The 13080-nt window shown below is 44.9% G+C and overlaps 1 protein-coding gene across 1 annotated transcript; it reads left to right on the top strand.

Moving 5' to 3' along the window:
* Positions 1 to 4680: 4680 nt before the first annotated feature.
* LOC119853334 (C-type lectin domain family 12 member B-like) lies at positions 4681 to 8573 on the top strand. The gene is made up of 4 exons (XM_043512137.1): positions 4681 to 4817; positions 5184 to 5313; positions 6256 to 6392; positions 7275 to 8573. The coding sequence occupies exons 1-4, from the start codon at positions 4732 to 4734 to the stop codon at positions 7420 to 7422; spliced, it is 501 nt and encodes a 166-aa protein (XP_043368072.1). The 5' UTR covers positions 4681 to 4731; the 3' UTR covers positions 7423 to 8573.
* The last annotated feature ends 4507 nt before the right edge of the window (positions 8574 to 13080 follow it).

Below are 13080 nucleotides of genomic sequence, written 5' to 3'. Positions count from 1 at the left end.
GTAAACTCAGCTGATTTAGAGATAAAGGAGGTGAGTGCTATGAATGTTCTTTGGTGCTTATTAAAGAGAATGTGGGGTTTTCTAGGAAATAGAAATAATGGGAAATGCTACCAAGTTCAAAAATGGATGGATGCTTGGTTTCCCTGAGAATTATGCAGGTGGGGAACTGTCTGCTAATAAGATACATTTCTTTAACTCTAATGGACATTTTAATTTTCCCTTTAAAACTCTTGCAGTCCCTAATCAGAGTTTTTCCTCATTAATCTCAGCAAGACCCTTCCCATGTATGTTGATTGTTGCTTTTGGTATCATCAACCAGTCGTGAAACACGAATGAGAAACATCTGAAGAAATTTGTTTTTTAAAAATTCCATGTTTTCCCAGGTATTTCTAAGAACACACAAGCTCAGAGAAAGAGACATTGCTGTTCCTTTATAGAGCTGACATTTTTATCTTGCTTTTAAAGTGTGGGCCTTGTTCTCTTCTAAGCATTTGGCTTAGCGAGGATGGTAAATATTATTCTTTTTTATTATTAATTATTATTATTATTATTACGGGAAAGCCAAGATCGTCCTTTCGTTGAAGATAATGTTGAATCGAGCACTGCAGTTGAATGATCTATTTCTTTACAAAAAAAAGAGGATTATTTTAAAAAGCCAAGAGTTTTGTAAGGGATATAAACCCACACGCTTCAGGGCATAAACAAACCTCCAGATAGTGGGGGTGTAACAGGGTGCACGTCATGCCCTGTCGTATTCAGCCCTTTGGCCCCGCTCCTCACAGACTCAGGGACACTCCAAGTTGGTGCAACACCCATGCTCTTTATTTATGTCCGTTTCCCACCACCAGTTTCCTACTATATACAGGCTATTTACAATGGGTTCGCCTAACACAGGCCTGGTCAACAACAGAGTAGCAGGCTCCTACCTCTCCCTAAGCCTCCCTTCTCTCCTGGTCTCCACCCCCCTTTTCAAACACTTCCTCTCAGCCTTATAGCTCCTGCCTAATGAGGCTGGCAGGTGCAATCAGTGATTAGGCAAACCTCGGCTATTTACCCAGCCCCAATTCATTTCCCCTGATTGGGGTTAGGGTGGCAGGAGCTCACTGAGGCTTCCCCAGCAGTGCCCTGCCACAGGGGATCAGGAAGAAATGCCATAACGGTCTGCTGCAGTTTCTTGCACCTTTCTCTGAAGCCTCTGGGTCCAGCCACTGTGGGAGGCCAGTTACTGGATTAGATTAGAGGGATCCTGGGTCTGAGCCAGTCTGGCGGTCCCTGTGTTCCCATCTCACTTGTTTCTTAATGTTCCTGTATGTAGCACTTTTCACAAGCCCTGTTAATTTACAAACTAGCAATAGGAGTCTCTTTTCTGTTACTCTGTAGTGATTGCCTTATATGGTCTTTTTAATTGGTTATGGAGACAGGCATTTTAACATGTTGCTGTATTTATTTCTTATCCAGCCAAGGTCGTTTGGCTGTCTGTTCTCCAAGGCTCTTTTTCAGTAAGTTTACTGGCTTGATTGGAAGAGCTTTTTTTCTTCTTGGCATCCAGCTATTTGCTTGGATGCATTTGGAAATGATAAAGAGTAAATTAAAGAAATGCTCCAGTCTCCTCCGATTCAGCTGGCATGATGCAGTGACAATTGACAGTGGGGCGTGGCTGAGACTTAGGGTACATCTACATTGTCATAAGGTGGTATGATTGCAGCACCTAGTGACATACCCGAGCTCAGAACAAAGCTGGCTGAAGTAACAATAGCAGTGAAGCTGCAACAGTCAGGCACTGGCACAGGCCAGCCCTTCTTCTCTGGGATCCTAGGTACACACTCGTGCAGCCAGCACTCAGGCTGCCATGGCTTCACTGCTGTTGTTATTCAAGCTAGCTAGATCAAAGCTAGCTCAGGTAGTGAGGGGGGATTTGATAGCAGCCTTCAACTACCTGAAGCGGGGTTCCAAAGAGGATGGATCTAGACTGTTCTCAGTGGTGGTAGATGACAGAACAAAAAGCAATGGTCTCAAGTTGCAGTAGGGGAGGTCTAGGTTGGATATTAGGAAAAACTATTTCACTAGGAGGCTGGTGAAGCACTGGAATGGGTTACCTAGGGAGGTGGTGGAATCTCCATCCTTAGAGGTTTTTAAGGCCCGGCTTGACAAAGCCCTGGCTGGGATGATTTAGTTGGGGTTGGTCCTGCTTTGAGCAGGGGGTTGGACTAGATGACCTCCTGAGGTCTCTTCAACCCTAATCTTCTGTGATTCTATGTCTTTGCCTGCTGCACCTCCCATTGCACAGATGCTGAGACTAATATCAGGGCAATGCTGAAAGGTTGGAAGCAGCAACAAGATGAAATGTTGGAGTTGGCTTTGGCTCCTTGGACTGGAGATCAAACTTGTTGGCTTTGGCTCCTTGGACTGGAGATCAAACTTGCTGTTCATCATGCAGATGCTTAACCTGGGAGTCTCGCTGGATCCTTGGCTGTTTCTGGCAGGTCAGGTAACAGTGCTGGCCCGGAGGGGTGTTTCCCACCATTGCCTGGTGACTATTTATTTTAAAAATGGACCTCACTCCAGTTACCTGTGCTTTGGCCAGTTGAAGACCGGGTGGCTGTATGTGCTGTGCATGGGGCTACACTAAAGCCTGCACAGAAACATCTACGTCTGTAGAACATCTGCTCTTCTCATCTTGCAGGAAGCACATTACACCTGCCCTGGTTTCCAACTTGTTTCCAGATGCAGCTCAAGGTTTGGAGCTATAACATGCTTATGCCCAGCTCCTCGGCTGGTGTAAACGGACAGAGCACCAGTGAAGCCAGTGGCGTTACCTCCATTGACACCGGCTGAGGTTCTGTTTTGGTCCCTGCATATCTGAGTTGCTACCTCTTTTTTCCTGTCCGACCCCCGTAGTTGAACTCAGCTGAGCTGCTCAAGCTCATTTAACTAGGAGGGAGCTGGAGGCGGGGCAATTTCAAGGATGGGCTCGTTACCTGCGGAACTTGCTTCCCTCCTTGGTCTGACAGAAGTGGAGTCTCTTGTCTTTTGGGGGCATGCTGGAAATGCCATTGGCTCTTGCAGGATTTTGAGAAGGGGAGGGGGGCAAGGATGAGGATAGATGATCTGGGTGAGGACTAGCTAGTAATGCAGGGATGGTTTATTCTGTAGATTGTATAAATATCTGTATATCGTACCTGACTTAGAATGAGGAACAGGCTCAGTTTAAAACATATAAATAACGAGAAAGGGCTGTGGGATCAGGTCCGTTCTTCACAGGGATGTTGGAGAGCATAATTAATTAACATGAGGCAGAATGCTTTGAAATTGAATGCTTTGGATGATTTAATTGGGGATTGGTCCTGCTTTGAGCAGGGGGTTGGACTAGATGACCTCCTGAGGTCCCTTCCAATCCTGAGATTCTATGATTCTAAATCCTCTCTATATATGCTCTCTCTAAGTGTGAACTGTTACACAGGTACATAGCACTGAAAGGGACCTCTGGGACCATCACATTCAGTCCCCTGCTATCACAGGCAATCCTATCATATGATCGCATTCATCAACTGATCAAGTTCCACCGTAAAAACTAGTTAGGTTCCTATTCTTGTTTAATTAATTAAATGAAAATCGTCCTGATCTGGGATGGATACACTTTGTTCTGAAAAGTTGATGGTTTTTAAAAATACTTTTAAGACACCAAAACCCAAAATCAGATCAAATCAGCAGTGTTAAATGTCAGGTTTCAGAGTAGCAGCCGTGTTAGTCTGTATTTGCAAAAAGAAAAGGAGTACTTGTGGCACCTTAGAGACTAACAAATTTATTAGAGCATAAGCTTTCGTGAGCTACAGCTCACTTCATCGGATGCGTTAAATGTATCACTCTTTTGGGTCGGCACGCAGTAATGTTTGTGGCATTGATTTGTAACACTGAATTGTCATTTTGGGGCCTGGTTTTCTAAAGAGCTTAGCACCTACTAGCTCCCATTAAAATAGCATTTGAATGGCTCTTCATTTCACAGACTACTCATTATTTAAAAGACTCTTCATGTAAGATTAAACACATGCAACCCTGTTTTCTGGGTCAGGTTCTAAATCAGTCAGGTGTCCCCAGACACCAGAAAAAACTCTGGAGAAAGTGTACTTTTGACATTGTTTCAAGCTCTGAAAGGAATCTGGAATATTAAGTGTATCACGCTTGGTATTACCATACTCAATGGACAGCTGCTGTGTGAAGCCATTGTTATTTTAAAATAAAAATTTTCTGTCCTTTTCAGTCCTTTTTTGAGCAGACAATAGGAAAATTTAATCCAACAGCTGGAAAACCTTACCCAGCAGTTGAACAATTGCAAAGCCCAGAATGCAAATGCCTCAGAGAATCTGCAGCATCTGACACAGGAGAGAGGTAAATTGTGTACTAGAACCTGATGTCTCCTTAGGAGAGCTTTATAGTTGTAGATCTGTTGAATTTGCAATTTACCAGCCAACCATTCAGCAGCAATTTGATTGTAAATCCCATAATAATTGAAGCAAAGAACAATTGTGGGTAAATGATAACTCCGCTTTATTGACTTGGCAAGCTGATGATTTGGCAGGTGGCGGGTCTCCAAATCCCCAGCCACAATAGGTTGCACCATTTATGTAGAGATGCAATGGAGTAACGGCATGTGTTTGGTTTTTTGAGGACACAAAAGCAGCCCCCGTCCAGAGAGGTGGATACATCAGGGACAAGCCTCTTACCTTTTTTCCAATGAAAGCATCTCTGGGCAAAGATGTTAATCCTTTTGCTCCTCTCAAGAGTCCAAGTTTCTTAAGATTGATGGCAAGGAAGAGCTGGTAAAAATAAGTCTCTTTTAAACACTGGTGGAAACAAATGGATCAGAATTAGGGCCTTGGTCCTCCATGAATAAATCAGGAGAAATATCATTACATTGTTATAAAACTGGTGTAAATGAAAGGAGGATTATGGACTACCTTGTGGCCTAGCTTGCCCTGTGGCACTTGCATTCCAGTGCCTGCTACCCATCTCACAGGGAGGCCAAAGCAGAACCAAGAGCGGCTACTTCCCGTAGTGGGTGGGAGGGACTAAAACAGGGTGGGAAGGGGATGGAGCCTAGGTTACATCCTCGCAGTGTACTAGCTGGTACAGCTGTGACTGACCATCTGGTACAGCTGTGACTGACCATCTACTCTCTCTTACAGCAATGGAGGGAGCAGGAAGAAGAAGATTCTGATTCCCCACCTCATAGTCTCCTTCCCAGGCTGTTGGAGGGGTAGCACAACATGTTGCCCCTTATGCTGGGCAGATTGTAATGTCACACTCTACCCCCAGGTTCGTATTGTTTGCTGTGCTAATTGGAAAATGGTTCACAATGATAGAAAGATACCTTATGTTAAGGCATAAATAGTGGCATGAAAGGGGCAGAGTTAAGGCTGTTTTGGTGGCATTTAGTGACTGAGCGTTTGAATCCCCAACCTGGATTTTGCATTAAAGTTATCAGATTATATTGAGTTTCCAGCTTTACTCCACAACTTCAAAGCTCTGCAGCTGCCTTGGACTTCTATACGATAGTCACCGTCAGCTACTCAGCCATCATTCTAGGGCTGAGATTGAGAAATGTAGGCAAAAAATCTAAACCTGCTGCATATGTCCAAGAAAAGTTGGTACATTGATGACTCTGATTCTCATATACACTAAGGTCCTTTTACTCCTTTCTAGAAGCATAAAGGGATGTTAACGTGCATGTATATGTAATTATGCCCACTTAAGACCTCTTTACATTGATGAAATGGTGTAAAGTGCCTTAGTTTAAACAAGAACCAGAGCCTTTTAAATCGAAATCTACTGTAGCTATTTTCTTCAAACTAGGCCTTTTGTTTAGATCTTCTGTGATTGCAGAGATCTATGAAATAAGCCTGTATGAATAAAATCTATTCAAGCACCTTTGAATTAATGTGGGCCAAAGTCCTCATTGGGAAATAGATACATTTTTCAAACCTTGTTTAACCTGGAAATGGCTACATGGATTTTGCTGGAGTTTTAAAAAAGGCAGCTCTGGGCTGAGATTCAGCCTGGCGAACTTCAGCCCCCTGGGGTTTGTTTGAGGCAGTTCGGGGTAGCTGATAGGGCAGGTTATATATTAGGAGCGTGAGCCGACCTCAGCTATTGCGCTCATGTCTAGACTAATACAACGTGCTGGGCCTCGGAGATACTCCACTGATCTATTCATTCACAACCGGAGAGAATTTAGGGTCTGTCTTTATTCTCGTGCAGGATTTCATAAGAAAAGCATCCTATCAATATGTTGAAGATCGCCTTCCCTATTATTTTGCTTTCTGGACTGGATTATCGTATGACCCCAGCACCAAGAAAAGATTCTGGATGGATGGCGCAGCTCTGTCCTCTGGCCTGTAATTCTCTGGCACTAGGACATCCTCTGTGATGAGCCAAAGTGTAGCACGAACACCTATGTGGGCTCTGCCATGGAACTGTGGGCCTCCAACGTGGCCATCAGCACATTTCCCACCACCCCGGACCTTGAGAGCACCATTGCCTGACTGCAGCCCCCCAGTTGTGGGGAGCTTGCAGGTGTATTTACATCACCGTAGTACTCTTAGGGTGGGTCTGCACTGCAATTAGATACCGGTGGCTGGCCTATGCCAGCTGACTGGGCTCAGGGGCTGTTTAATTTCGGGGTAGCTGTCTTGGCTCAGGCTGGAGCCCAGATTCTGGAGGGTCCCAGAGCTCAGGCTGCAGTTTGAGCCCAGCTGTCTACATTGCAAACAAACAGCCCCATGACCCCAGGTCAGCTGGAGGTGTCTAACTTCTGGGCCGATTATCTACCATTAGGGGCCCTCTGTTAATGTCTGCATCAGCTTCCTGGATAGAAACCCAGAAACAGCCAAGCCATTGGCTCACCACCTGTGAGGCACTGTTGGATGTTTCAGGATGAAACAGGGGGCTAAGCAGGCATGGGGAGATAAATGTGCCTTGATCTCCATTCCCTGGGACAGGGTAACTGGAAGTTCTTAGGGGCTTGAAGGCAGTTGGGTTCGATGGTGGTGTCTATCATTCTGTGGCTGCACTAGAATTATAACAATGCCATTTAACTAGCACTAGCAGCGGTGGTAACTGTGTTGATTCAGCATTATTTGTAGTCTGCCTACAGGCCTCCTCCGAGAAGAGACGACTTAGTTCCCTTCTACGCTCGTGTTCTACTGCCATGTGTCAGCGTCTGGGTTCACTTCCACTATCACAGAGGCTGTACGGAACCCCTGCATTCTGTTTTCCAGGTTTCACATCCCAGGAGGACCCAGTGACAGTTTTCAGGGTGGAGCTTGTGCCTATTTCCAAGGAGGGAACGCAAAAGCTGGAAACTGCAGAGAAACTCGATTCTATATTTGTGAGAAGACCGGGGTGGTAACAGATCAACTAGACTGAGCCCTGAAGCAAATCACCCAGCAGGGAGTGAAGGACTAGACTCAGGGGAACGCGGAGCTGCAGAAAGAAAATATATCTCAGCAAGTCACACTATCCTCCAAAAAGGACCCAGAATTTTATAAAGCAATTTGTAAAAATGCTTACAGAATACAAATGAGTTTGTGCCACAAGGAGAGCCAGAGTCAGCCCTTCAGAGTGCAATACAGCAATTTTAGCCAATAGACACACACCTTAGGAATGTTCATCAGCCAATCATATTGCTCCCACTGGCCCAAATTACCAGCGTCCCATTAAGAATTATTTGCACAGCTCAAGTTCTCAGTAACCAGCTTTTCAGTTTGCTGGCCCAACCAAAAAAATAAAAATAAGTTAGGAGGCCAACCAAACCACTTCATTTGTTTGTTTTTTTTTTAAACCTTTTCAAACAAATAAAATTGAGGCAAAATTTGAAATGAAGTCATTTGTATCAAAGTTTCAGAATTTATTTTTTTCTTTCCCACTGGAACAATTTGGCAAAGCAAACGCAAGTTCATAAAATGTTACCGTCAACCTCAATCTACATTTTGCAGCTGAAAAAAGTTAGACAAAATATTGCATCTAGCTCTACCGAGAATTAAATGCTAGAATGTTTGTTTTCAGCTGGTAACAAAATACAAAACAGTGAATGATTTCTCCTGGGGTCTCCCGTATTATCACTAGTTGTGTGTGACTAATATCTACCTCTTTCAGTGATCAATTTCTGCTCCTTGTGTTTCAGTGATGCTATAATACTATGTTTGCATCATCACCTAATCTCATCTCATTGGCTGTTTGATAGGATGGCATGTAGAGCCCTGAGGACAAAACTTAAGTCATCAGAAACTTTGTGTGTCTGTACAGGTCTATTCCCAGTTCCTTGAGCTGTGTTATTACTGTGCTAAGTCTGAGATAATGAATTTAAACAATTGTTAATGAAATCATACACAAAACAGCCCTGAGCACTTCTGCATACACTTTGATTTTATTAGATGTATGCGAATAGTGAGGATAAGACAAATTTAGCATTCAGAATAAATCAAATTAGCTTGGTTAAGAATAGATTCTCCAAAGACAGTTAGCTGGCTGCATCACATTGGACATAAAGAAAAGGTATCTTAACAATGCTAGAGTGGCCTGATTTTTAAATCCAAAAATCTGAGGCACCGCTCCAGAGAGAAAAGGGGAGGGGAGGTGCTAGTGAACCCCATGAGAGGGTTTTGGCATTGGGGTACCTTTGTGTTTGCATGCAGCACTTTTGAAAGCTGGTGAGGGAACCTTGCTTAAGTTCATGTCACTGGAGGAGTAGATGGACATTAGCGCATATCATGAGATGGGTGAGGGCTTCACGCTTTGGAGAGGGATAATTGAAGAAGCAGGTCCAGTGGAGGTATGTGCTCTTGCTTCTTCTGCCTCCCACCGTTCCCCCCACCATCCTCTTCCAGTCCTGCACTCTGTCCATTGCTTTGCTTGGAACTGTCTCTATACTGGGCCAGAAAACCCTACCTCCCTCTCCAAAGGACATCACTTATGTCTGTGTCTTCAAGACCAGCCCCTATCCCCCAGGGTGTGTCTATGCTGCAATCAGACACCCGCGGCTGCCGGTGCCAGCTGATTTGGGCTAAGGGGCTGTTGACTTGCGGTGTAGACATTTGCTCTAAGGGTGCAGCCTGAGCTCTGGGACCCTCCTACTCACAGTGTGCCAGCCTGAGCCCAAACGTCTACACTGCAATTAAGCAGCCCTTTAGCCCAAGTCAGCTGGCATGGGCCAGCCCAGTGTCCACACTGCAAACAGGTTAGTGCTCTGAGACAGCAATACAGAGGCAGTTTTCTGGAGGAGAGGCTATCTAACTGCAGTGCAAAGATCTAGCCCCAAAGGCTGCAATCTTGCATAGCACTCAAGGGAATGGGGAAAGTGTCCCTATAATGCATCTCCATCCACAGAGTGAAATTCACCCCTGGGGTGGGGACCAGCACAATACCTAGGTAGCAATTAAAGGCCTTTGAGACACCTAGTCCTCATGCTGCCTGTCTGTGTTGGGATGATTCTCACCAAAGAGAAGGGTGTGGGTGAAAATGTGAATCATGTCGAGTCTGCATTGAAGAGCTGCCCATATCGAGATTGTCCCTGTTCTCCCCCATCCACAATGTGACACTGGCATCCCACCACATGGTCAGAGAGCAAACAAGGTGCTGGTGCTGTGGTAGACGTGGGTTCGGTTGAAGGGAGTGGCGCTGAACCTGCAGTGACCACACAGGAGTAGAGGTCTGGGGTGGGAAGAACAGACTGGGGGAAATTCCAAGGAGGAAAGGGGCAGAGATCCAGAACCTCCTGCTCAGGTGGAAAAGTCCAGTTTGGAGAGCAAATGTTCAGAAAGACAATCCTGGGGGCAGTAGGCAGAAGGAGTGAAAGCAGAGAGACCGGGGGTCAGATCCACAGTTGGGGTCAACCTGTGAATTGTCTCCAGTGGAGTTACACTGATTTACACCAGCTGGGGATCTGGCCCCATGTCTCTATAAAGGAGCCAGGATCCCTGCTCAGTGTTTGCTTCTTGCTCACTGGTGTTGGCCATCAGTGTTTCACAGGTCTTGATTAAACACCTTGAGGGGAGCGTGGGAGTGAGAGAGAGAAGCGGAGCTGCTCCTGCTTGCTATTTTCTGCATGGGTGCACAAACAGCTTAACTACATGCATTGCGTTGGGAGAGCCGTTTGCAGAGGAAACAGTGACCGACGTCAGCCAACCCCTCTCACCTCACCTCTAAAGTCCCTCTTCATTGAGCACTTTAGGTAGTGGCAACGTAGCTAAAATTTGAAGCATGAGGCTAATATGTCCGGCACCGTTGAGCTGGTAACTTGCTGCTGATTATTTCCACTTCTGCATATTATCGAAAACAGATGATAAACTGCTGGAAGCCATTTTGCAAAGAACTGCCTCAACTTCACAAAGACTATGAAACCGCACACCCAGGAGGCTATTTATATGGCCTTTGTCATCACAACATCTGAGCCCTGCATTGGCACCAGTGGGTTTGCTCCTCAGGTGAAGTAGGAAACTACTGTTGTAGTTTTATGGATTGGGAATCGAGGCCCAGAGAGAGTAAGGCCCAGATCCGCATAGTTATCGAGGTGCTTAGCTCTCATGGATTTCAGCGGAGTTAGTTGCCAAAATACCACTGAGCATCCGGGCTTACGGGAGTCTATTGCATAGGAACCGAACCTACATGCCCTGAGTTCTAGTCCAAGGCCTACCCACTAACTAAGTAACACTGCCAGTTAGATGGGAAATACTCTCCTTTATGGGGACTTGTCTTACAGAAGACATGGCTTCCAGAGTTCTCTTAATAGTGAAAGCAAATGGTTGCAGACAGCACGGTTTGGCTTAAGTAGTCCACCAGCACTAGCCCTTGATAGGACAAAAGTTGGATGAGCTCCACAAAAATGACCCAACCTTACAAGAGACAGAAATGGCCACAGAGAAAGTTGAGGAACCTCCAGAAAAGTCAGTCCAAATAGCAGAGAACTTGATGAAAACAAAAGCCTTGGCAGATTCAAGGGCACCAGGGCAATACAATAAATAATAAAATGTCCCCAAATGCATTCTCAAAAAATATTAAATAGTCCAATCCAGCCTGCCATCCTTCAAACTCTATTGGCTATAAATACTGAGACCCCAGCAGCCACCTCAAAAGTCACAGCTCAGAGCAATGGCACCTAGTCATATGTAAGCTATATATAGCACCTGTCCCGGAACAATATCAAAAGCAGATACAAACTCTCCTCAGCATCTGGGTTAAGGTAGAAAAGGAGAGGTATTACCATGGCTATCCAGACATATCACAAAAAGACAGTCGCTGTCTCAGAGATCCTACAATGTAGAACCACAATCTGAGTGGTTCACCAAAAAGACGACTGAGAAGTGATTAGATTACAGTGGGTAAATACCGTCAAAGAGAGAAAATATCCGGTACGAATGGGCTGTTCACCCAGCAGAGACAGGCATACCAAGATCCAATGGCCGGAAGCTGAAGCCAGAAAATAAGGCACAAAATGTTTAACAGAGACAGTGACTAACCACTGGAGCAAATGACTGGGGGAAGTAGTGGCTTCTCACTCTCGATGTCTTCAGTCACAACCAGGTGCCTTTCTGTCCAAACATAAGTTATTGAGCTCAACTCGGGTAACTGGGTGAAATATAACATCCTTTGGCACACAGGAGGTCAGCTTACCTAGCAAAGGTGCTGCTGCTAAGCTTGCTCAAAGCCCTGTGTCAATGGAAGGACTTCTATTGACATTGGTTCAGGACCCTATACAAATCACAAGATTTCTCAGTTCAGCTATTGTAATGTGCAGGATGCATATGAAGCAAATCCAGATACTGTGGAAATCTGCTCTAGCATCTGGTCTCTAGTTGTCCAAAACAAATGAGGGAAAGAGAATGGGGTTAAAAATAACAAAGGGATGGAGGAGTTGTGGTCAGTTGGAGGGAGGGACTGGGTCAATTCAGCTGTTATCTGAACTAGGAAGGAGGAGACTAAGCTATTGGGGGCAGGGAGCATCATTTTGTTATATTGTTGCTCTCTTTGACTTGAGCAGTTAGCTAAAAATTCAGAGTCTGCAGGATGTTCCAGTTAGGAGGAAAAATTGGTGATGAATTCAGGTGTTTCTATGTGCAATCCTGTTTGTTTATTAAAAAAATGTACAAAGTCCTGTTTTCCTAAAGACAGCAGGAATGAAAAACAAGAGACGTCTTTGCCCAGAATTTGAAGCCCCTTCTAGGCAGCACTGTGCCCAAAAGTTCCCTTAGCTATTCTTTGGCCACATTCCCAGGGCTTTTTCTGACTGTGTCTTTGGCTTTTTTCCACCCTGAGTCCTCGTGCAGGGGGGAAAAAAAGAAAAAAAAATTTGCTGAGAGACTTAACATCCAGGCAGAACCAATCACTAATCAGTGTGTGTCCCCACCCTCCCCAAATCAGGTGACCCACAGCTCACTTTTTTAAAAAGTCATGGCAGCCCAGTGTGTGTCAGAGGGAGGGGCAGAGAAGGAGTTTAGAGAGAACATAGCACTTACAGGTGGAGTTAAATAGCAGTGTGGGCTGCATGGGGCAAGGGAGGGCTGAAAATGTCATCATGCTGAACGAGGGGGCAGGTCATGCCACCAGCATCCTCAAAAGGAAAAAAAGCCCAAATAAAAAGCAGTCCATTATTTAGCAGAAAAGACCTGTGGTCTGCAACCAGTTCCCAAACCCTAAAGATGCTTTGTTATAAGCAAAATTGGGGGGTGTGAACTTAGTTCCAGCTGGACTGGAAATGCTGAAATACCATGGAAAACACTCTCTTGCAATATTTCCAAAATGGCTGCAAGCAGAAAGTACCAGAAATCTCCAGTCAAAACCTGTTTAGATAGGATCTCTAATAGGAGAAGAGATATGTACTGATTTTCAACTGCCAGAGAATGCCACTGCCTAATTAAACAATCAGATATATATGGGAGGGCAAAGAGAAGCCTATGAAAGCCCTGGATTTTGATGAATATGTTGGAGCTGTTGGCCAATTTGATTCCATTGTTAATTATGAACTTGTTTTCCAATGATCTTTGTCCTTTGGCTTGGTGTATAATTTAGGAAAACATATTGCAGATGACT

The sequence above is a fragment of the Dermochelys coriacea genome, chromosome 3, assembly GCF_009764565.3.
Source record: "Dermochelys coriacea isolate rDerCor1 chromosome 3, rDerCor1.pri.v4, whole genome shotgun sequence".
NCBI classification, from domain to species: Eukaryota; Metazoa; Chordata; order Testudines; family Dermochelyidae; genus Dermochelys; species Dermochelys coriacea.
The sequence above is the reverse complement of the archived record's forward strand: the minus strand, read 5'-3'. Positions and strand labels throughout refer to the sequence as shown.